General features: G+C 47.7%; 2 protein-coding genes and 1 long non-coding RNA gene across 4 annotated transcripts; 1 reads left to right on the forward strand and 2 right to left on the reverse strand.

The window, feature by feature from the left end:
* Nucleotides 1–7,027: 7,027 nt before the first annotated feature.
* Nucleotides 7,028–9,497, reverse strand: LOC308190940 (tubulin beta-2 chain). Its single transcript, XM_080582761.1, has 4 exons — nucleotides 9,323–9,497; nucleotides 8,927–9,035; nucleotides 8,522–8,632; nucleotides 7,028–8,322 (listed from the first exon to the last, which is right to left on the reverse strand). Exons 1-4 carry the CDS (start codon nucleotides 9,377–9,379, stop codon nucleotides 7,262–7,264), a joined length of 1,338 nt encoding a protein of 445 aa, XP_080438887.1. The 5' UTR covers nucleotides 9,380–9,497; the 3' UTR covers nucleotides 7,028–7,261.
* Nucleotides 9,498–12,694: 3,197 nt separating this feature from the next.
* Nucleotides 12,695–18,120, reverse strand: LOC308190947. 2 transcript variants are annotated; one of them, XR_013947579.1, is made up of 3 exons: nucleotides 17,148–18,120; nucleotides 16,710–16,777; nucleotides 12,695–16,621 (listed from the first exon to the last, which is right to left on the reverse strand). It is a non-coding gene; the product is annotated as an uncharacterized lncRNA (long non-coding RNA). The 2 variants fall into 2 exon arrangements; XR_013947580.1 differs by having other exon boundaries at nucleotides 17,161–18,117.
* Nucleotides 18,121–18,360: 240 nt separating this feature from the next.
* PSMG4 (proteasome assembly chaperone 4) lies at nucleotides 18,361–23,163 on the forward strand. The gene is made up of 3 exons (XM_080582773.1): nucleotides 18,361–18,619; nucleotides 18,733–18,808; nucleotides 22,907–23,163. The coding sequence occupies exons 1-3, from the start codon at nucleotides 18,440–18,442 to the stop codon at nucleotides 23,026–23,028; spliced, it is 378 nt and encodes a 125-aa protein (XP_080438899.1). The 5' UTR covers nucleotides 18,361–18,439; the 3' UTR covers nucleotides 23,029–23,163.
* Nucleotides 23,164–24,248: the final 1,085 nt, after the last annotated feature.

Below are 24,248 nucleotides of genomic sequence, written 5' to 3' on the forward strand. Positions count from 1 at the left end.
TTCAGAATCACAACCCACTGCAGGCACTAGAGGCGGTTAGGTAGTACAACACGGAGCATGCTTTTATGAATGAACAAAAGCAGTTTCATTGCAGACTCTTCCGTGCTTGTGGTTTTTGTACCTGGATTTTTGTGTTTGGCCATGAACAAAAGAGGAGAGAGGATAAGCATGTAAAGCAACATCACGTTACAGAACAATTCAGGGCACTGTCAATTCTGAAACAAAGCGTGCTCCTTTTAAGGAAAGAACTGGTTTCTCACAAACCTGATATTTCTTCCAACACCCTGTGGCTTCCTTTGTGAGCTTAGACTGTAACCTCTGAGAGTCAGGAATTTGTGTTTATGTAGTCATACAGGACATGGCAAACAGAACCCCCCTCATCTGGCTTCCAAAAGTTACCATAATAAACATGGTCATTATTATGTCACAAAATGACTCCAGAAAGGGAAAAATATGTTGATCATCATCAGGCACAGATTTACTGAGAAGGAGAAAGGCAAAACAACGCAGCCTCTCATTATTTCCCCTTGGCACACCAGATGTGATGGGGTAGCAGCCAGATGGCCCCTGCCCCCATCCAGGCTGCATCTACCTTTTAAGATCGCTCAGAAGACGAAATCCATTTGCTGTCTCTAGGTCCTTCAGTCAAGATATGACTAGGATTCCAGCATCAGTATAAATGAAATGCTGATATCATGCTTGCCAGCATAGCTTATTTCCTGCGTGTTGCTGAGAACAAGGCACAGAGACTTTGATCTGCTAGCCACAGTTTCTTTTGTTCCTGCATCTCCTTGCTCTATCTTGCAATCCGATAGTTACTTGTAATTCAGACCGACACCAAACTCTAAACTTTATCTTGCGACTTAGGAATTTTGCTAAGAGATGCTGCAGTTTGTGGTGGGATTCAATACGCGTTGTTTAAAATCACCCGAGTTCTCTGCAGCAGGAGTCAGGGTGCTGTTGCACCAGGTGAATGAATTGCCTAACAGCCTGCTCTGCTCTCTCCTGCTTTCAGCTGGGTGCTTTTCCCTTCTCCTTTGTACCAGTTCTCACTTCAACATGCTCTGCAATCCAAGAAAAAGCTTCTTCCTCACCCCATCTCTCGTCCCTGGCTGTGTAGCTTAGAGAGCTGAATTGTCCCATCGAGGGGTCAGACATGCTCTGGAGGGAAGTCAGGCAGACACACATAAAGGAAATAACACAACCTTAACACCTGAAGCAAGGCAGCAGGAATAGTACCATCCTTTTAGCAGCTGAAGGATATTGAATCAGCCCAGCCCCACCCATGGAGCTACCCACTGCAGCAAACGCAGTTCTCTCAATGCCCTGCAAATCTCTCATCCAGGCTGGCTCTGCTGGCTTTCTTTCTCCTTGCCTGCTAGTGTGGAGCTGGAATTTACAAATACGAGTCATACCATTAACTTATTAACTGTAAGGCCAGGATTATGCTGGATGCACAGAAGCAGAGTGTAAGTCATCAACGCCTGAATTTCATTTGATGCTTGTAAAGCCTTTTGTGAGACCGTTTGAATTCTGCTTGAAAAATCTGTTTAATTATTCACTATGAAGGCAGGCGGTATATTTCTGTCGTATTCATGGAAAACGCAGAAACATTTTCCAGTGCAGAACAACACAGAACTGTTTACTGAACAAGCTCTACAATCTCTGCCAGGGTAGCCATTTCATCGTCTGGAGCAAGTGTTTTCACATTCTGCTTGAGCTGTATTATTAATGTTTCTGTTTGCAATGATAGATGATGTACTCTTGACAAAAAAAAAAAAAAAAAGCACCTTAAATTTACTAAGGAAGGCCAAATGAGAGAAATAATCTGATAATAAAAGATGACATATGGATAAACTGAGACCAATTAGAAATCTTTATCATACAAGAATCAAACAGTAACAAACACGAATTTAACAAAGCTAACGTGATTTTCTGTCTTATAAGTGGAATTCTGTCCATAAGGGGAAAAAAGGCTTTAAGTAGGGAGGAAGGAATGATATACTCTTAAATTTCTTTTTTCCTTAGATACTGCAAATAGATAACCTCCTTATAATACTCTAAAAACCAAAAAACAAAAACATTTTTTTCTTTGTGGCAGACTTGCAAGTAAAATACTTGAAACTGAATTGGAGCTACGAGCAAAGAAGCAGTTTGCTTGTTGTCAGATTGCTCAGGGAGGCAGAAGAGTTGTCACCTGCACCGTTTCCTTTGCTGGCAGTCATTGGGGGATCAGGCTCCCCCCAGCAGACAGCTTTAGACTGCATTCAAACAAATGTTCGAAGGGCTCCAGCTGGGTAAGAGTCAGGTCTAAAATTTCTTTTTCCAAAATACTCCATGGCCTTAGGCACTTTCCTGAGACCAAATGCTTCCATTGTGAGTTTTCATGTAGGCAAGATAAAGATAACAGCCATCTAAAATGGAAGCATCTGTGATCCAGTACTGTGCTTTTTCCTACCTCAACAATTAACAAACAGATCAGGACAGGTTATTGGAGTATCAAAAGGCATGTGCTTAGCATGACTGAATTTTAGATTGGATGGGGAAAAAAACTCTCAAAAACCTTTGATCCAGTCATGTGCAAGACTAGCTCCAGATACTTTTACATGTTTATTTCTGTGCAGAGTTGATGGAGGGGGAAAAAAACAACCTTACTTGAATTGCCTCAGGCACATAACACATCAAAAACAGTCGTGAGCTTTGTTTTGTGGAAACAAACAAAAACGATGAAAATTGCACAGGAATATTGAGAAGAGGATTATTTGTAAATGAGAAGACTGTGCCTCTCTCACACCAAGTAAATTCAGGGGAATGGTGTTACTTGTAGCTCCTAGGCAGGCCAGCTTATCTGATCAATCCCTAAAAGTATACAGTAGTTACACTTTAATGTGGAATGGAAAAGTAGAATAACATCCCTTGGGAGAAAGGGTGTGTACCCTGTATAAAGGGTAGTCACATTATCTCTCTAGGGAGGATTTTATCTCCTCATAGCTTTAGCAAATGAAATTTTTAGCCTTATTAAATAGAATAGTAATCCAACAATTGAGACATCACCTCCCTGCGAAGCAGAACTCAGTTTAACACCAACCTTCAAAAATAGTAAGCTTTTTTTTTTTTTTTTTTTTTGGTAAAATGATTTCAATGCAATAACCACGAAACTTGGCATACTCAAAGCCAGTACCAGGGTCCATCCTGATCTACTATACATAATTTTGCTATTAGGTTTACAGGGAGGGGCCAAAGTTTAAGGAAGCAAGGGGATAACTCTTTTCTTATACGCAGCATGTTAGTAGATGTCCCAGCTCCTTTTTTTTTTTTTTTTTAATGAGGTAAGAAAATCTGTCCCCCCAGGCACCAGCACTGTGTTTTGCAGCAGTGTATTGCAGCATCCCTGTCTCAAAGGACTGTGTCTGTTTGTGGCTTCTCTAAGCATGTAGCACTTGCCCAGATACCTACAAAGATCTACCAGCACCACGCTGTTGAAGTATAGAGTTTGTGAGATTTTCATCCAGAAGCAGGCAATTTCTTCAAACAAAAGATGATGGCTTTTCTCCATTTCTGTAAAGAATTTGCTGGAGAAGAGACCAACAATCAGTATTCTCTTCTTTCTTCATGTTATAAACCATAATACTACTTTGGTTTACTATGTTCTTCATCTCATACCTTCTGGAAAGGCCTGTCTGTCAATAGGACAGGCCCCACAGATTTAATTTGCAGATTATCAATATCACTGGGACTATTGTGTTTAATACAGTCCTATTTCTGGTGTATATGGGCATCTCATATATGTTGGGAGGAAGAGAATCATTATTACTCCCATTTGACAGATTGGGAAACACCTGTTGAAAAGCAAATGCAGACCTACATTCTCAACAGACACTTGAGTGCTTCAAGCAGCTTTTGGACACTAGCTCAATGTGAACGGGAGATATCAAACTTGCTTCTCCCAGGAACCAGCCCACATACTGGACTATCCTTTCACAACACTTATAATGGCTTTACACTGAAGTCCTAGAACAAGGAAATAAAATTAACAGTTTGCATCTCAGGGCTACCAGACTTCATTCCATTTAAATTAAACGTACATAGTAACTAGCCACATTTACAGCCTTATTTAGGTTTATCAGCTATGCATCTACCAGTAGACAAATGCCTCTTGAAGTTGTTTGCCTTGGTCAACACATTCTGACAACATAGCAAAAATGCCACACATTAAAAAATGGGACGAAAAAGAGATGTCTCCCTCCCCCAACACCATCAGCTTTAATTGTCAACAGAAGAGGATACTTCCCTGCAGATCACCATCACTAAGCTAAAGTGAATAAAATAATTTCTTGATATAAACTCTCAACACAAACAAGTCATAAGTGGCTTGAGCTCAACCCCACTAAGCATGTATTGCCTATCACCATTTCTTCCAGAAAGGATGTCTCATGCAAAACCTTAAGTCTTAGAGGTGTATGTCACATGGATAAATACAAGTCAACAGCTGATACAGTTTAAGGCAGTCAGATTGCCTAATCTGAAATCTCTTCACTGTTTCTGCTCTGTGAAACAAGAATTACAACCATGCACACTTGAAAAGGCATCTGTTTGTTGTTTGGCATACAGCAGTCAGTCTGCAGTTTTTATAATGAATGGTCTCCTGGGTGATAGATGCAGCTGATATTCAAGCCAAAAAATCATATTGCATTTTCTAGTCGCAATATGAGACTCATCTTCCATTATAATTGATGGCCATTCCTACCGAGCAGTTTTGAACCTCCTCAGTTTTCCTCTATCCCCTTTTTCCTTTATTTCCCTGAACTCCTATGGAAACGATGGGGGTGGCTTTTTTATTTTTAAATGATTATGGTTGGCGAATAAGCTGTGTAGGAATCATAAAGGGACATGTTTATTCATAAAGGGACATGTTTCTGTGTAGACTACTTCTATTTATGGTCTGTCTTCCTCCAGGAAAAAAGGAAGAGAAACAACAGTAAGCAGTGTAGGAAGGTGTCCTAGTTTCTAATAAGGGAGCCTTAGTGCAACATGTCTCTTGGGTAGCTATATTAAAGGGTTAGCTGAAGACATAGTTACACTAAAAAAAACAGGAGCTAGACATCCTGCACACTAGTGAAAAGCTGTACAGTCCCACTACAGAAAGGAGAACCTTTACTATCCCTATCAAAGACCAGGTTCTCATCCTTTAGTTATACTCTAGATTTCTTTGCCAGCTTCCCTTCTCGGCTTCAGAAACCAAGCTCTATATGATAAGCAGTTTCAAGCACAATCCATTGAGGTGATTTCAAGGGAGGTTACTCTGACAACCAGACAGGCTGTTATTTCCCAAAGGGCCTGGGGGCAGCACGTAGTAATTCAGTTACTAAAACAACCTCAATTTGTTTAATACTTAATCCTAGAAGTGTTCAAACCCTAAGAAATACAAGTACTGTTGTGAGTATTGTATTTGTTTACAGATAATTCAGATATTTTAAGTGCTTCTCATCCCTCTTCCCAGAGGCTTCACCAGAAATGAAAGATAGAGATGAGGAAAAAAAATGGTATCAAGCACACATCCTGCACACCATCTTAGATCTCACTGGAGGATAAGATGGTGGGATAATAGGATAAGCCCATCAGTGAAGGAACAGTATGCTCAGGCACTGGAGTCAATTAACAGAATCAAAATGGGCAAAACAATCAGTTTTGCAGAGCAATTCCCTTTTAAGTGTTTACTCACTCCAGTATCACCTTGTGGGAGTTGCATTAGAGGATCACAAAAGAGATTGCACCCATGTGGACAGCAGCTCTTTCAGAGCAATAAGGACCAACATAATTGTAAAACTTGTAGCAATCTCAAAATATTTTTAGTATATGTGCACGCCCCTCAGTGGCATTTGGGTAAGCTAATGACTACAAGCTCACACATGGGGTAACTGCTATTCTTAGCGGGGGATTTTACTCTTGTAAGACTAATTCTCAGACCTTACAACAACTGATGACTGTTCTGTAGGCTCACTTCTCCATTTGAAATACCTTCAGGTTTCTTGAGCCTTTTGAGCATGTGGCAACACAAATCCCGCCTCCCTCCCCATAAGGAAGCCACACTTACCTTAAAGATGCACAACAGGGTCCTGCTGCACTGCTCAACTGCCAGACTAAAGGTCCATTTCTTGTCGCAGTTACTGAGAGCATCAAACAGCAGTAGCAGTGTAAATGCATCACTGGGGTGTGGGAGACAGCGATTCTCAGGGTACCCCTGTGACTACTCCAAGATTTATATTTTGGGGTGCTCTTTGAGTCATGTTACCTAGAAATCTGCCCATCGCCTCCTCTCATCTCCCAAAGGGAACTGACTGCCCTGAAGGGTCATGCCCTCTTAGAGTTAGGAGCTGTTTTTGGGGAAACACCTTTGAGAAAGATTGAAGAAATCTATGCCTCAGAAGAAAATTCAGGTTCTTAGCCAACATCTCAGATACTATTGTACTGCTAATTCAGACTCATGGCTCTGTGCATGAATTCTCATCTAGAGAAGAAGGCTGGGGGAGCTAGGACAGCTAAGGAACAGGCAAGATCACAGGCAGCCCACCCCTATCCACATACTACGTGCCCTGGGACCAGTTCAAGTAAGAAGCACTGCTGAATGGCAGCGGGGAAGCCCACAGCTATCCTGTCAGATCAGTTTTGACAGTTTGCAATGTGGAATTCAATACCTTCAGGCTGACCTCACTACCACGTATGTCCATAAATAGAAGTTGCAGGATTCTCAAGTGCAGCGCCTTGTTTCTGTTAGTTAAGGCGGCTTTCTCTCCAACAATAGATTAGCTGTTAGACATGAGAGAGCCTCAGATTGAACCCACAGTGTGTATGGATTAGCTACTCTCTTAAGCTGAGCAAGTGCAGTGTATTTATACTGCAGAATTAATGGCCTGAGAAAGCATGTTTTATTGACTTGAACCTTTCACTGAGGTTAAAGCTTAAACCAAGAAGAGAAAATACAGAAAACTACAAGAGTTTCTAGAGAGAAATAAGGCAGAGGACACAGTTTAGAACACAAAAAGCCTTTATGTTTGAGAAGTTAACCATTTCAACAGAAGACTCTGAAGTATTTTTGCAACTACTGTTACATTGGACAGTCAAGGATACAAAACTGCTGACAGAAGCAACAGTGGAGAGCACCAAATTAAAGAAACGCATGCTTCAGCACAACTGCACAGATTTCTCCTCTCAATGAACACTTGCCTGCTCAGACTATACTTTACTCCTACCCATTACCACTTTACGCTTCATCCTCTTCTCCCTCCTCTTCAAATTCACCCTGCTCGTCAGCAGTGGCATCCTGGTATTGCTGGTACTCTGAGACCAGGTCATTCATGTTGCTCTCAGCCTCGGTGAACTCCATTTCATCCATGCCCTCGCCGGTGTACCAGTGCAAGAAAGCCTTGCGGCGGAACATGGCTGTGAACTGCTCCGAGATCCTCTTGAAGAGCTCCTGGATGGCCGTGCTGTTGCCTATGAAGGTGGCGGACATCTTGAGGCCGCGCGGCGGGATGTCGCAGACGGCCGTCTTGACGTTGTTGGGGATCCACTCCACAAAGTAGCTGCTGTTCTTGTTCTGCACGTTGAGCATTTGCTCGTCCACCTCCTTCATGGACATGCGGCCGCGGAAGATGGCCGCCACCGTCAGGTAGCGGCCGTGGCGGGGGTCGCAGGCGGCCATCATGTTCTTGGAGTCAAACATCTGCTGCGTGAGCTCGGGCACCGTCAGGGCGCGGTACTGCTGGCTGCCGCGGCTCGTCAGGGGGGCGAAGCCCGGCATGAAGAAGTGCAGCCGCGGGAAAGGCACCATGTTGACCGCCAGCTTGCGCAGGTCGGCATTCAGCTGGCCGGGGAAGCGGAGGCAGGTGGTCACGCCGCTCATGGTGGCCGACACCAGGTGGTTGAGGTCCCCGTACGTGGGAGTGGTGAGCTTCAGGGTGCGGAAGCAGATGTCGTACAGGGCCTCGTTGTCGATGCAGTAGGTCTCGTCCGTGTTCTCCACCAGCTGGTGCACAGAAAGGGTGGCATTGTAGGGCTCCACCACCGTGTCCGACACCTTGGGGGAGGGCATGACGCTGAAGGTGTTCATGATGCGGTCGGGGTACTCCTCGCGGATCTTGCTGATGAGCAGGGTGCCCATGCCCGAGCCGGTGCCGCCGCCCAGCGAGTGGGTCAGCTGGAAGCCCTGCAGGCAGTCGCAGCTCTCCGACTCCTTCCTCACCACGTCCAGCACAGAGTCCACCAGCTCGGCGCCCTCAGTGTAGTGCCCCTTGGCCCAGTTGTTGCCAGCCCCACTCTGTCCTGCAGGTGCCAGAAGCAAGGTGCTGCGTTAGTGCCTTCTTGAGGAAGTGAGATCTGTCTTCTCCTGCCCCAGGGGGATCAGCCCTTGCTCCCATCCCAACCCTGCTGCAGGGATCCAGCCCCACCCTGGTCACTTGCACTGAGCTTTCGTGAGCTGACTGCTCGTGGTCTGATAGTGCTTCTCCATGCACTTACTCACCGAAGACAAAGTTGTCTGGTCGGAAGATCTGCCCAAAGGGGCCGGAACGCACCGAGTCCATTGTGCCGGGCTCCAGGTCCACCAGGATGGCACGGGGGACGTACTTGTTACCTGCGGGAGGGAACGGTGCCAGTGTTACAGCCCCGTGGGCAGCAGCCAGCGCCATGAGGGCACCGCTGGGCTCCCCCCAGCCCCCCTGCAGGATTCACCACCCTTATGGAAAGGGCATTAGGAAGGAGGGAGACAGGGAGCGGCATACAAAGCAGCTACGAGGGCTGTGCCAGGCAGCCACCAGCGGTGCATAGGGACAGGGCACAGCTCCCAGAGCAGGACAAGCACCCGGGGCACTTCACCCCCCTTCCCACGGGCACCGAAGCAGGAGCCCAGCCCCCGGGGGCCAGTTACCGGTGGCTTCATTGTAGTAGACGTTGATCCTCTCCAGCTGCAGGTCGCTGTCCCCATGGTAGCTGCCGGTGGGGTCGATGCCGTGCTCGTCGCTGATCACCTCCCAGAACTGCGGGGACCGGGGGGGACACACAAAGGGGGCGTCACCGCGGCCCCGCCCCCCCGCTCCCCCACACCCCCGACCACCGCCCCGCCACGCGGCGCCGGGGGATTCGCCGCAGCCCACCGCAGACCACCGGGGCCGTGCCGAGCCGAGCCGAGCCGAGCCCCTCACGGCGCCACGCCCGCGGTGCCGAACGCACCGAGCCCCAGCCGGGCTCCCGGCACCGGCACCGGGGGAGGCGATGCCGGGTCTGCCCCCGCCGCCCGCGCTGCCCCCGGGGGAGCGGGCGGTACCTTGGCGCCGATCTGGTTGCCGCACTGCCCGGCCTGGATGTGCACGATCTCACGCATGGTGCCGGTGCCGGTGCCGCCGCCCCGCCGCTGCCTCCCGCCCTCCGCCGTCGCCTCCCTCCCGCCCGGGCTGCGGCGGCCGCGCCCCGCGCCCGGCCTTAAAGCGGCCGCTCGGCCCCGCCCCCTGGCGTGACGTCCCGTGGGTTATCGGGCGGGGGGACACCGCCAACAGCCAATGGGATGGCGCGGGGGGCGGGGCCTGCCGCGGGGGGCGGGGCCTCCCCGCCCGGCCGCCGCCGCCCCGGGGACAAAGGCGCGGCCGCAGCCCGGCAGGTGCCGGGGTCCCGGGGCGCTGTCCCGGCGGTGGTGTTACTGCGGGGCTCGGCGGCGCTCCGCGGTGGCCGGGAGCGGCTGATCCCGCTCATCCTCCTTACCTCCGCGCTAAGCCCGTACCCGGCAGCCGGAGGCTTCGGAGGAAGCCATTTTAAAACCCCCGTCCAAGGAGAGCAGATCGTTAACGCCAGAAGAAAGGAACCCACCCCGGGATCTTCTTCCTGAATTAAATTCACATCTTCTTTTTTTCACTGGGGGGGTGGAATCCCAGTGTACGTCCTACACGGAGCTTGCTGAGACTGGATGGAGAAAAAAAAAAAAAAAGGAAAAAATAATAATAATAAAAAAAGGTTTATTTCCAAAATAAATAATTTGTTACTAGGGGATGAGGGAGGGAAAGGAGGTTCTTCCTTTTCCAAAGACCCTTGGTAAGACCCCCAGCCGTGCACAGAAGCCCCCCCAGATGACCTCAGAAGCCTTCAGGCGGGTGCAAGGTGCACGCATTTACAACAGAAAGCTTCCCAAAGGGCCGGCGCAGCTTATTTGCAATTCCCCCTGGGAAACGGGCTGCCCGGCTCCTTCTCCCAGCGTTTGTCCCGCATCCGCGTGTGGGGCAGCCGGGGGCCCTGACGCCGCCCGGGCTGGATGCCACCCTCGGCAGTTCCCCAGGCAACCGGCCCGGTGGCAGAAGCAGGCTGCACGGAAAAAAGGAGAAGAACAAAAAAAAAACCCACAACGTTTTCCCTCCCCGGGGCTGATTTCCCATGGTCCACATCCCACAGCCCACATCCTCGTCTGGGGCTCCTCTCAGCACAATACGAATGACTTAACGGCCTTAAGTTATGCCCAAGCCCCCAACAACACCCATGTTTTCTTATCTCGAGGGGCCCGATGCTGAAACACACAAAAAAGAGAAGTTCGGACCCTTGCAGGTTCAGGTCCTGCACCACAGACCAGGTGTGGGAGGACCTGGGCGTAGGGCAGCTCCTTCGGTTATTCAGGGCAGCATTTTGCTCCTCCACAGCACGCGCTGCAACTCAGGCAGGCACCAGGGAGGGCCACGGGTGCATTTGAGAGGATTTCGGGGCTGTGCCCACGCGGAGGGAACATTTTGTATGGGTGCAAATTCACCGTTTCTGGGCATCTGGGTCAGCCCGTGCTGGCTGGTGGGAAAGGGCACGACGCAGGCCAAGGCCCTGTGCTCAGTGTCACCCTCCCCGTAAGCTTGTCCCCACTCTTGTCTGAGCTCGTCCGCGCTAAGGCTCGCAGCTATGCCCTTACAGAAGCAATGGACAACTTGAGCACCTAGCAGTGTCTCAGACCATATGAAGTAGACGAGAGTACAAACCCCAGAAATGCAAAAGAGAGATGAAAGATGGTGTCCCTAATTAGGGAATTATGGACCAGTTAGAAGCAAAGAGCAGGCAGGAGGCGAAGGGCAGAGCTTTCCCTGAGATGGCGCGGGAGTGCTGATGAGAAATTGATCCGTGCTCTAATAAATCTCGTTGCACGGACACCAAACATGGCAAGATGCTGTACTGATGCTGCGGTCCCCTACCCAATGGCAGCAAGGCGATTTTAGTCCTGTGTGCACAGCTCTCTGGGCATAAATATTAATTAGGCTTCAGCCTGGGCGCTGGTGCTGATGCAGCTGTTTCTACAGCAATGTGGAACAAATTCACTGAATGCAAAAGAGCAAGGGATGAAAGAAAATATTCACTCGCTAGCCTGAGTTATTCTTGAGATCTGGTCTCAGTCCTTTTTTGTCCTAAGCAGTTTTTTGTATGCAGTCTGAACCGAGATCGGGCACATTTGCATAGTTTGAGAACCTGGCTGCAAATTGCAGCAGCGGAGGGCAAAAGCACTGCTGGGACTTCATTTGCAGTCACCAGGTCATAAACTGGAGCGACACCGACACACAATCCACACGCCTAGGAAATACTCCCTTCTGCTTCCAGCCTTCTTGTTTAAACATTTCTTTCCACCTCAAGGACGCTCACCCTTGAAAATCTAAGCGCGACACACTGCCCCACATCGCTACGGGACCCAGGCTCCTATTTAATCCACTGCTTGTTTGGCCAGCTAGGGCTTGGTATCGTACCGAAGCAGGCAGCTCTGCAACTGGGTTGAACAAAGCATTTTTCAAGGTCTTCTGCCACCACCCTGCTCTCTCCTCCCTGCAGCAGCATTGCGGAGAGCAGCGCTGCTTGCTGCAAGGAAGCGTGCTGTCAACTCGTTAACACTTTCTCTCTCCTTGCAAAAAGCAGGGCTGCGCAAACGGGTTGGAGAGATCTTATCAGCCAGCTGCTTTGGCTGCTCTCAGGTGCCTCCGATATGCATCTTTCAGAAGGCTAAAAAAATAATGTTTCGGGGGCTGAAGAAAAAAAAAATGGCCCCAGATCACTCACATGTATGTTAAATCTCTGGGTTACAGGAAAATAAAATGTCTGCTCGGAAAGATTTCTCGCTCTGCAGCATCAGTTGCTCTCCTGCGTTAGGCTAGAGGGAGAAAATCAGGGTGGCAGGAATTCGCAGCTGAGAAAAGCAGGATTTGGGGCAGCCACACAAGGCTTTGCTATGCTTTTTGGGAGAGCAACGTCGCCTTTCTCCCAACAGCAGGATTTAAACAAAGGCTTTGATCACTCGCTTTATTAAAGCTGGAGGCCTCCTCGCCAAACCGGAGCGGGTGGCAGGTGAAGGTGCTGCTTCCAGCCCCATGCACTGTCACAGCCCCCCTGCCCGGCTGTACGCCTGCAGGCATTTTGGGGCCGAGGGCACGTCTCCACCAGCCCAACTGCGGCGCTCTGGGTGAGCGATAAGCAAGGTTCGTTACTAAAAATCTTATCCTCAGCTCGCAGAAGCCAGCAGGTGTTTTTTCAATTGATTTCAGTAGAGCCTGGCTCAGATCCCTAATCTGTTAAGGAAAACTATTATTCCTAAACGCTACGAATTCCTTTGTCCTTTCTCCCCCAGTTTTCCTATTTATGGTTCACTACATGGTCTGGGGATCGTTCTCACCCAATTTTTGCTTACCTCCTGAGAAATACAAAATAAATGTGTGCTTTATGGCACTCAGTGTGTGTATTTGCCCCCAGCCCTGGGGACGGCCACCATCCCAGCACCCGGCACCAGCTCTCTCAAACAGGCAGCCAGGCGGGAAGGGAGATTTCCATGAGGCAGCAGGGAAGGATGTTTTCAGTTGCTGTTCGAGACTGGGACACCGGCTTTTTAAAGGCATGTCTTCAGCCTATTGGGATCCTACTAGACTGAAAACAGAGTAAAGAAGCTGTGGTAACATTTTCCTGGGATAGTCTGTTCTGTCATCAGACCAACAGGTAACACTCCCCTCCTCTTTGGATTCGCTCTGCTTTTACAGAGGTAGTGCTACTTTATTTTTAACCCCAGAGATTGGGGACCAGTCACCAAAGTGATTTTTCCTGAAGGTTATATTGTGAGTAATCATAACAACATCAGACAGGCTGGCTAGGTGCCAGCAGTAGCTGTTTGACATACTTCTGCTAGGAAATCAAACGCACCTCTGATATGACTTACAAATACTGAGCTACTGCTTGGGATGTTTGCTCTGTGTGTTAAAACCCTGTGTTCAACAGGGCAAGAGGGAAAAACAGAGAGAAGAGCCCGGCTGCAGACAGCCCACCCCTGAGCAAACACTCGAGGGCTGCCAGGGGACAGTGCCAGGCCTGCTAGCTCTGCTCCTTGCCCAGGGAGGAGGAAGCAAAATAACCAAAGCTGATTTTGTCCAGCTGATTTTGCTTGAAAATGGAAAACTTGAAAGGCCATGGCATTACTCTAAGAAGTAATGAAAGAGAGCGACTGTTTGGGGAACCAGACAGAGACGCAGGCACTTGCTGGCACGCTTGAGAGAGGGGGAAGCTGCACACAGACATGTCCAGCCAAACCTGCAGGCCTCAGTTGACGGAGACTATTAAGCCCAAGGCCTAGTCTAAGGAGGAAAAGAGGATTCATGGAAATTCTGCCATCAACAAAGGAAAAGTACCCAGAGAGACAGGGAAGAGGCCAGAAGCATGGCTGCGGCAATATCAAACTGTCTTCTGAGAAAGAGTTTCATTCATCAAAAAAGCAGCTTGAATCTCAGACAAACCTTTTTTTATAGAGCTGCCAGCACTGCATGTTGAGTCAGGGATTTCCAAGGCTAGGAAATAACTCCACGTGATCTGAGAAGTCAGCCCCTGCACTCGGGGGCTGCAGCAAACTCACAGCCTCACTGGATTCGAGCACACAGCATCCCCTGAGGATGTTGAGGCATGCTGAGCCTCGGTCTTGCTACATGGCCCAAGGACAGAAAAATAGAAGGAGCCATCAGGAGTGCTGTATGTCATGGGAGATCTAGGCATCTAAGTTTATTGATGTAAGGGAAAACATTTTTCAATGCTGCCTCCTCCCCCCCCCCCCCCCAACCCCCTTTTTCTTAGCCTTTCAGAAGCTCATTTCCATTAGGCTTTCATGCCCTTTCTTCCAAGTCCCTTCCTGGCCTTGTCATAGGCATGTAACAGCATCTGCAACTCTCGGTACATCTTTTACACGCTGGAGTCAGTGTTTGTGAGCTGTTTTGGATTTCTCCACGGTGAAGAATTCTATCTGCATATAAAATACAATTTCCATCTGACTGCGAAAACCTCTTCTTGTCCCCGAAGGGAGCAATGAGTCACTCTGTGTTAGTGCCTCCCGTCCAGCAGCTACAGACCTGTGCTTCTTGAGTACTCCGACAGATCTACAACAAGTTCCTCCAGTGACTCATATAACAACAGAATGAAACACTTCCTTTTTATAACAGCAGAAATCTACTCGGTGCTCAGAAAGGTTCTCAAGAGCTGCTTTATACAGACATTCATTCAACTGCAGTGAGATAGTCAGGGATTATCACACCCTTCCACTCTGCAGATGAATGAAGCAAAGCAGAGAGTGGAAGGCATTTGCATAAGGCCACCGTGCCAGGCAGGAATGAAATCTGATTTCTGGACCTGGACGCTGCACAGAGGATCATGGCAAGCTGCTGGTCAGAGGATCACTGTGCCATCTGCATCCCAGGCCTTGCCCACACCATCAGAAATGCCAGCAGCTGAGTTTAACAACCCCATAAAAGAAGAAAAGCTGATACCTTAAGTCTTTTGGCAATCAGGAACTAGATTTCCTTAGGCAATGCCTATCTAGGCATCAACAGATGCACCCAAGACCCTGGCACCAGGGGGATTTTATAGCTGTTGTGATAGCGTTAGCAGAGCTGCTATCACAGGCATGCAGTTGCTTGTACATCTAAATCTTGCATTTGCTTACACATGCTTTTCCAGACATGATCTTTTCAGGGAGGAGCAAGCCTTGATATTGCTTTGGAACATGAGATCCATAATATGAGCTTGGTGCACTGCCCCTTAAGATCTCATAAACTGCAACTTTCCAAACGAGTTCACCTATCTGATGCTCTGTTTTCTGCAACGATTTCAAATGCTGACCTTGAATTCCCTTTTTGGTCTCCTTTCTGGGTCCATAAAAGGAGGCAGACCAGCACTTGACGGAAGAGTTTTGAGACCTCAGGTGAAGAAAATACTGGGGTTGGATATTCTGGGAGTAGTTTATTACAGCCAAATGCCTCCCTTTAGCTGCTGCCAAAGCAGCTGCTTCCCCTCCCTCAGCTCCTGTTCCTCAAGGAGCTGATCTGGCTAACAAAAGAGTAGCTTTTGACCAGTGTAGCTCCCCAGACTGACTCACCATTGTATCATGTGAGGCCTGGAAAGCAGGATTGGGGCAGCTCCACCTAAAATTGGTTCAGATTGCAACAGTATAGGCAGAGGCACTTAACCCTTTCTTGACTGCTTGCACTAGCTTTGCATTGACTTCCATTAGACTGGCATGAGCATTGGTGCAGTGATATGGCCAGCTAAATCAGAGGATCTGTCCATCTGAAGAAAAAACTAATCCAAAAATTATAAAAAAAAGTTTCAGCTACCCAGGTGTCCTAGTGGTATAAGAAGAGGGAAAGCCTTTAGCCCTTAAGTCACCTGTGCCACAGAAGGAAGTTCACACAAAATGATTTTCCAAGTCAACACCAAGCAGGCCCCCCCAAAGCCTGGAGCTGCAACTGTTGGAGCAGCCTGGCTCCAAGCTGGGAGGCTTCCTTTGCCTTTAATTAACAAACATTTACTCCTCTGTAGAAGAGCAACAAATTGAGAAGCCTGGAACATTCCGAGACATCAGAGCCTTCACCGATACATATTAATGGTCGATTGCTTTCTCACATGTCAAATTCATGCTTACGCAGAAGCAAAATTGCAGGATGTGTTTCAGAATCAGAAAACATTTCCTTCCCTCGGTGACATCCCAGCTCATAATTACGTGCATCTACTCACTTCTGAGTTAGCAGGAAGATTTACTCCTGGCTTAGAGCTGTACAAGAGGAGAGGCTGCAGAGCCAGGGTCTAGGATCTGGTAACTCCCACGGGCAACATAAATTTTGGAGAAGAAAAAGGAGCGTAAAAGTGCTTGCCTTTAAACCACACTCCTGGGGCTTGGACCTCATCTCAGCAGGAGTATAAGTGTATCCATGTACATATGCAGCACTTTTGCTGCAGAATTTTCACTTTATCATTGATTTGCTATCCGGTGTCTCACAGTAGTTTATACTCTTTCTAGCCTTGTACCTGACAAATAAGACTGACTATAATGAGCTCAGCTTTCACAGCCACAGAATAAAGATGAAAGCATTAAAGGAAATGTACAAGGCTTCCTTTGCTGCTGGATCACTTTCCACCCTAATTTTGCAGGGGCTCTGATGGCCTTGCAGTGCTTTAATCAGGAAATACATTTCACACTTGATGGTCTGGTTCTGCACAGCTCCACTCGCTCTTCACAACTGCACTACAAATGGAAACGCTTACCCCCCATTTGACTTGCCAGATGAATGCTTTTCCTCTTCTGAGCTTGAACACAGACCTAGTGTGATTTACAGAGAGCAGCTACGTTTCTCAGAAAGAGTTAAATACGTAGAACCGCTTACGTGAGGAAGAGCCTGATGACTTACCTTCAGAGGTCTGCAGGTCTTAGGCTCCTAATGGAAGCTACTACTGCTCCTCACTTCTGAAGGGAGTCCTGGTGAAAAAAAGAAGATCAGAGCATGACAAAAGAGGTGCTGTTACCCCCTAGGGAGGAGCAAGCCTGTAGACAGTCTTGGAAGCAACAAAAGAAACACGTACTTGATGTGGTAATACCAGGGAAGAAACTGGAAAGCTCCCACCTCAATCCAGCAGATCATTTAAACACACATTTAGCATACAAAGAGGCCCAAATCTCTGCCTAGTGGGAAGAGATACTCTAGACTAGAGCTTTATTAGATTGGATCCTCTACAAGGACTCTACAGAGCTAACTCTACCCAGATGCAGCTGAGAAACTAGCTCTGAACATCTAGAGAAAGATTTATCCACACGCATCAATTTGTCTACAAAGCCCCCAGAACCTCACCTTTCACCCTCACCTCGCTTATAGCTGATGGAAAGCACGTAGGAGGGGGATGCTTCTCCTTGCTCAGAAGAGATCTAAAGCAGCTCAAGTGAACTGTGCCCTAAATTGCTTATTTCTCTTTCCTGATGAAGGTAGCCTGGGGCAAATTTCCATCACCTGCAGATGGTTAATCACAGGAACCTCACCACCAACACCTGTGTGGCTCCTGGTAGAAATATCTAGTGCCTTTTAAAAACAAATAAATAAATAATAATAATAATAATAAATGTTTTCTGCAGTACTCCTGGCCTCTAATAGATTTCCCTGATTTAAATAATAGATGTACCCCACCTCTGAAGGCAGAGCAAACCTATGGCTGCAGAAAGGGGAACGTGACACAAAGGGAAGAGCTTGGAGCCTGCCAGGAGCATGCAAACAGCACTCAGCCCCTTCCAAGGCAGCTTTGTCACCAGTTTGCCTGCTTCCTGCAGTTACTGAGGGCTAAATGTCAGTCCTCAGCATGCCGCCGGGACAGGTGGAGGCTGCTTTTGGAGCAGCAACGCCAGCCCCAGCTTCTGCGGCCACCATTTGGAGGCCGACCCACGTGGAGACAAAGGGTTTGGGCAGGCCGGGGACCAGCAAACATGCTGCGGCGTAGCCCGAGCCCGCCGTAACAGCTTGGGCAAGCAGCAAGCGACAAATGTAGGGCAGAGGAGGTGGCCGCGGGCTGATCCTGCCCTGGAGGGCAGCTGAGCCAGGCTGAGCGGCCGGCTGGATTTAGCGCTGCCGCAGCAGCGGCGGCGATGGCACAGGCAGAAGCGGGCAGGGTGGAGGGCTTTGTCTGTGGGTGTCTGCTGGGGGAGGTGCGGGAGGATGGGTAAGATGAGAGATGATTTTTATTTATTTATTTATTTATTCATTATTGTTTATTTATTTATTATTCCTGTTTCTTTGATGTGACGCCTTAGCATTCGGGAATGAAAGATTGGATGTCTTATACATCTCATATACGTCTCATACAAGTGGCATGGGAGAAGAGGAAACCCTGGCTAAAAAGAAAACGATGATTAATAAAAACGAAGTCACCGTGCCTAACTGGCTGGTTCCTGAGGGGGAGCTGATCGCCCCCTGCACGGCAACCAGCGCAGGCGGGGCCTGGGGCCTACCCCGCCGCCTGGCGGCCCGGGGCCGGGGCCGGGGCCGGGGCCGGGGCGGTGCCGAGGGCGGCGCCCCGCCGGTGCCCGCCTCCCCGTGGGCCGTGCGGGGCGGGCGCTGCTCGGCGCGGCCTGCGGGGGCCTGTGGGCGCCGTGCGGATGGAGGAGGCGGAGGGGGCGGCGGCGGCGGCGGGCGGCATCGTCCTGCACGACTTCACCGGTCGGCTGGGCGAGCAGCGGGTGCACTTCCACGCCATGCGGCTGCGGGACTCGCTCTTCCTCTGGGTGGGCGCCGCGCCCGCCCTGGCCAGCCTGGCCGTGGCCATGTGCAGCCCCCGGGTGAGCGGCCCCGTCCCCTCCGTCCCCTCCGTCCCCTCCGTCCCCTCCTTCCCCGTCCCCCCCGCTCCGTGGCCGCGGGGACGGCCCTCGCAAGCCGTGTGCTCTGCCCACAGGACGGCGTGCCCGTGTCCACGTCGCTGCTCGGGGACCCCTCGGACACCGCCTCCGCCTGCCTGGCGCAGCGCCTGGGTACGTGGGGCGGGGGGCGGACGAAGGGGCTGGAGCAGCCCCGAAACACCGTGCCCGGGGCTCCCTGGCTCCTTGGGGGCTTGGGGGGGGGTCGGTGGAGGCGGCCCAGAGGCAGCCCGCAGCCCCGGGGGGCGAACGGCCGGCTGCGGCACTCGCCGCCGCGGTTTTAATGCGGGGGGATGCGCTGCTCGCCTTCATCTTGCTTCTCTTGTTTCAGCCGAAGGAGCCGTGTAGTTCCTTCCTCCTGATCCGGATCTTCATTGCAGGCGGTGCGTCAGCAGTCTGCATCGTCAGGCGGTTTCATGAGCCTACACCTACATCTTCTCTGTGGCCGCTCATACATACACAAAAAAGGGTTGCTCAACAAGAAACACAGCACTAGTGCCCCTTCCTCATCCTGGTATCTGCTGGCAGTCACTGTAGCAGGCTGGTGGCAGCTCTGTCTCTTACCAGATTCAATCATTTCCACTTTAACTAAAAAGTCCACGGGGTACTGTGCAACATCATTTCTTTACGTGCAGTCATTGCATTAGCCTTAAGACCTCAGTTTGTAAGAATGTAGTCAGACGCTGTTATCATTGGATAAAGTGTTACAGTTTTATTTCACTTTCCCTTTGCCCTCCTGCTTGGACAGACTGGTTTCTTGCAGATCTTGCTCTGAGTTTTGTGCAGCTAACAGGTCTCAGCTATGCAGGTTATTTCCACCTTCTACTGTGTTATTGTCACTAGCAAAAGGTTCATTTCAGATTTCATAGCTAGAATTTGTGATAACGTGCCATGTCTTATGTTAGTTCTCTCAATATTTTAGAATGGGTCACATTTCCCAGTAACTGGTCTAAGTTTTGCTTTTTTTTTTTTCTTTCATTTTTAAAGATTCTTTCCTCATTTACATGGCTAGTTTCAAGTACCTTGTCTTTGTTAGTGGTAGCTGACACTAGTTGCTTGGTACTGGGATATCAGTTACTCTTTATCCTCAGAACATAATGCACCTTTGTATCTTCTTTCTGTTTGGTGCCTTAAGTACAAGTATCTTTCATTATTTTGTTTTAAGCTTTCTGTGCCCAAGTAGGCTTCTGGTCAGTGTTCCTCTGCATCTGTGCCCGCTAACCTCTTAGTTGCAGTTTTCCTTGCTAGTCAGTCCCATTTTTATTCCTTATAGGTCCTGTTGTTACCCATTCTCTTCTGCTTATGGTATACTATATTGAGGAAGGCCATTTTCACTTTCAGTTGGAAAGTCAATAACAGACTTCTGGCTTTGACTAATCACATGCTTCCTCTTCACCTGATCACATTTGCTAATGTAATTTTGAGAAGAGAATTAAATCTTTCTGATTCGTGCACATTAGTTTTTAGGCTTGCTTTAGTTAATCCAGCAATTTAACGTGGGCCAAGTCAGCTCACGGTTACTTAGGCCACAATTATATTCCTCAAACCACTGCAAGATCATCACTAAGCATCTCTGTATCTTCTTTGTTTCATGAAGTGTGTGGTAAAGAAATCTGTGTTCTGCCTTGAATAGAAATACCAGGCTCGGCATTTACTGCTGTTTAGCTTTCCTCCAGGAAATTAAGTCCTCAGTACTCCCACAACTGCTGTAATAACAGAGATTGCTATTCACAGCCAAATCTGACCCATAGCTGTGTTTCTGAGGTAGCCTTTTTAACCACCCTGCCATGTGGTAACCTTCAGGCAGGCAATAGCTTTTTTTTTTTTTTCCTCTTTGTGTTGTCACCATTTTTTTTCTGTGCTGCTTTGATTCTGCTCTTGGCAGGCACTGATTTAAGTAGCACACAATGCCACCTGGAGGCAAGTATTATTATTTCTTGTGCTTTCCAGTTACATTCCATCACCTGGCATTTTGTTCCTGCAATGCCAGGTTTCCTTCCCTGGAGCAGGAGTTTCAGTGCTTCCATGTATCACTGTATGCGCATCCTCCCCTTGTTTTCTTTTAGTCTGATAGGATAAATACAGAACAGCTGTATTTAGTGTATTGGCTCTATCTTTTCCCAAATTTCTTCTTTTTATTTATTTTCCCCACTGCTGAAGGCACACTTGCTGTGTTCCTGTTCCTCTTTCTACCCATTTCTGTCTGAATCAGGTGCAGGGACTCTTTCCCACCTGCTTGCTCTAGCATGAGATGTATTTAACTAGTTGAGAAACCTAAATCCTAATTGTTTCCTGGAGGCTAGAGGAATCCACTTCTAGACAAAGCCTCCTGCATTTAGTGCTTCATTTGTGCCTCCCTTACCTGCACATCCTGAAGTCACAGGGCTCTCAGCCAGTGACTGCCGACTAGCGCCACGTCTTCATCTTCCCTCTGCAGGGGCTGGCGAGAGCTTGGTGGACATCACCTGAACCTCTTCTTTGAGTCTTTCCCAGCCAGGCACAGTTGTCTCCCAGTTGGCACAAAGGGCCTCTAAACTTATACCTGACGCTTCCTCCTCAAGCTTGGGTGTGGGTCTTTGCTCCTTCCATCAGTTCGTAGGAGCGAGTCTGTGCTGCTGTGGTGCCTCTGGGCACTCAGCATCCCGGATGGTGGGCTGCCAAGGATGCTTCATCTCCAGGACCGAGTTGGATCTTATGCAAACATAATCAAGAAACTGAGTTTTGACACTGTAGCGTATGCTGCAGGCTTGTTAAGAGAGAATAATGGTATTAATTAGTTCAGAATTAACATGGCACCTAGGGTATAATGATGAAGCACTAGTGCGTACAAAACATGCTGCTTTGTACCACAAAATCTGGTGCCAAGCACTAATTTTTTGCTATCGTGGTAACATGTTGCATTATATTAGCATTTCGTAGTGCCAAGTCTTAAAAGGCAAATGAGTCCTTGAATTTCAGAAGCAGGTCACTGGGGTTTCCTGTGTGTACTAAGCTGGAAAGCTGGTAGTCTGTTAGAACAGAAAACAGTAATAAATCGATTTGTAAAATTAAAATGCCTCAAACAAGTAGTTTAATCGTACTTTATATATAGATAATAATTATATATATGTATTATAAATATACATATTGGTTTTCTGAAGCTAGCTTTCCAGTTTAAAAAGGAGATATTACATATTCTGGTGTCTTTACTTCCAATTTTTAAATTCAGATGATGTTTCTGAACATCAGTAGAACAGTCTGATTTCTCTTTGAGACTGTCAGCTCCCAGTTTATTCCCTGCAAGGAGTATCTTGTGACCCATATAGCATTTTTGTCTCTTATTTTACCCATCTTACTTTAAACCTAGTGCCTACTTCTCTCCTATGGTGCTTGCACAAAGTTTAGTTTTTGCAGTGGATTAAAAGAGCTCCAAAACCGATATATTGTAATGGTAAAATCTGAGTAGGATTCCATTTTACTTACAAAATGCTGCTTTATGTTACCTGTTTCACTCTGATAATTAAGTCTTCCTGCCCCAGTGGACATTGTTTTTGTCACTGTTAATTAGTTCTGTCATGGAAGACAGCTCTTGATTTTATAGTACCTCTCTCTAGGTAGTTACCAATACAGTAGCCTGGAAATTCTGATTAGTTTTGCGATGTCCAAAATGCTCTCCGGCATCCTGGAGTGTTCAAAGACACCATATAAAGGTTACAGGAAACAAAATATTTGACAGGAGGTTCAGACAAAAGTGATGCACACTTTCAGGGGCCTTTTTAGGAGGTTCATAATAAAAAAACAACTTTAATTGTGGCCTAATCATTTTCTTGTTGACTTCCCCTCTGTTTTTCATAGCACCAACTTACATAAACCAAATTTCAGTGATGAGATCTGGGTAGTCTGTTGTTTCACTTACACTATACTATAATTTAAGAATTGTCCAAAATCGATGAAAGTCACTGGGATTTTTTCTAGTGACTAGTAGCTTTTGCATCAGCCCAAAATCTAGTTCATAGGCACCATGCCCACTTCAGTGACTTGAACGGCTTATATTGCCCAACATGGCAATGCTTGGGTGCTTGTTCTGCTGTTCATTTATGACTGGGTCCGGCATGGGAGGAGTGGAGATGGTGTAAAAATCTGCATGATGGCTTTTTAGAATGCTTGCTTGAATACCTTCCTCACTTTTATACAAGAGCAAACTGTACCTGAATACTCTGTTTTGTGTTTTAGCCAGGAAGACCAAAAAACAGATATTTGTCAGCTACAATCTTCAAAACACGGACAGCAATTTCACCTTACTCATAGAAAACAGGATCAAAGAAGAAATGATGGCGTTTCCCGAGAAGTTCTGACTTCGCATCATTGTAAAATAACTTAAGGTTTTGTTTCAGAAAAAGTGAGTGCACTTTTCACACTGACATTTAGTATACTTACTTTGTGTTGCTCTGATTGAATTTGCATTTGTTATTAAATGTAGCTGGACCTAAGTACAGTTGAACCTGGAATTCTTTTTTTCCAAACTTGCTACTCTGTTAAATGGGACAGGTTCTTAGAGTAGAAACATGCTGCCACGTAAGAATATCATCATAGAAGTGCATGCAGTGTCTGGCCCTCATGCAGTGAAGTCAGTGGGAAATCGGTGCCAAATTCCAGCAGTACAATTGATTTACCACACAGTAGTATTGAACACAGTACAGCAGCTTTTACTTGTTCGGATGAAAACCTAGGGTACCAGAGAGCATTGTCTTTTTGGTTCAGAGGAGAACAATGCTATTAGGAATGCTGAGTATTAGAAATGGAACCATGTGGTTTTTATATTGAATAGCTATAACATAAAACGATTATTACCTTGCTCTATTGGTTGTAAATTGGTTGTAACTAGCGCTAAACACTGGATTTCCTTCCATCTCTTGGACACTGGGAACACTAGAAGGTTTTCACAAAGGGTTTTCTGTACAACAGCAAGGGCCTATATAGAAGAAAAACGCACAGCTTGACTTTTGGAGCAGTAGGTAAGACTGTTGGGCTGCTAGAAAAACTGAACATACCCATTAGAACAATCAGAGCAGTCAATACCAGCACTGCAAAGCAGCCTGTTGCTACAGCTCTCCACTAGCTTTTGGGTAGGATATCCTTTCAAAGGCAGATCCCTGTGCTATTTTGTCCAACAGAGAAGGCAGCTAAAAACGAACTATGCAAAAAAAAAAAAGCCAGCAACAAAACCCGAACCCACCATAAAGCCAATGGCATAATGACCATTTGCAACTATCAATACGTGCTGTGCTACTGAGAGTAGCACCTATTATTCACAGCAATTTGGAAGAATGCTGAGCACAGCAACCTGATAAGCAAATCAAGTTGTTTTTTTATTGCAAGCTGACTCAGCCAAACTTCTGATACAGACGAAAAACAGTAACGCTGCTGCTGGGCCACCTCGTTGTAGACAACTGTCCTAACCCCCTACAGAAAAACGTTCTGCACTTACCTTCTCGTGGCCCTGTTAGCAGCAACTAAAAACTGTAATCAAAGTTTGCTGATACTTGACCCCAGATTACAGCCAGTCTCTTGCTGT

The sequence above is a fragment of the Anser brachyrhynchus genome (assembly GCF_964034855.1).
Source record: "Anser brachyrhynchus genome assembly, chromosome: 2".
NCBI classification, from domain to species: Eukaryota; Metazoa; Chordata; class Aves; order Anseriformes; family Anatidae; genus Anser; species Anser brachyrhynchus.

Excerpts from the sequence above, each read along its gene's own strand:
- PSMG4 (XM_080582773.1), top strand. The coding sequence starts at position 18,440 with ATGGAGGAGGCGGAGGGGGCGGCGGCGGCGGCGGGCGGCATCGTCCTG. Across the intron at positions 18,620-18,732 it reads TGGCCATGTGCAGCCCCCGG|GACGGCGTGCCCGTGTCCAC; the intron begins GTGAGCGGCCCC and ends CTCTGCCCACAG. Across the intron at positions 18,809-22,906 it reads CTGCCTGGCGCAGCGCCTGG|CCAGGAAGACCAAAAAACAG; the intron begins GTACGTGGGGCG and ends TTTGTGTTTTAG.
- LOC308190940 (XM_080582761.1), bottom strand. The coding sequence starts at position 9,379 with ATGCGTGAGATCGTGCACATCCAGGCCGGGCAGTGCGGCAACCAGATC. Across the intron at positions 9,036-9,322 it reads GCAACCAGATCGGCGCCAAG|TTCTGGGAGGTGATCAGCGA; the intron begins GTACCGCCCGCT and ends CGGTCCCCGCAG. Across the intron at positions 8,323-8,521 it reads ACCAGACAACTTTGTCTTCG|GACAGAGTGGGGCTGGCAAC; the intron begins GTGAGTAAGTGC and ends TGGCACCTGCAG.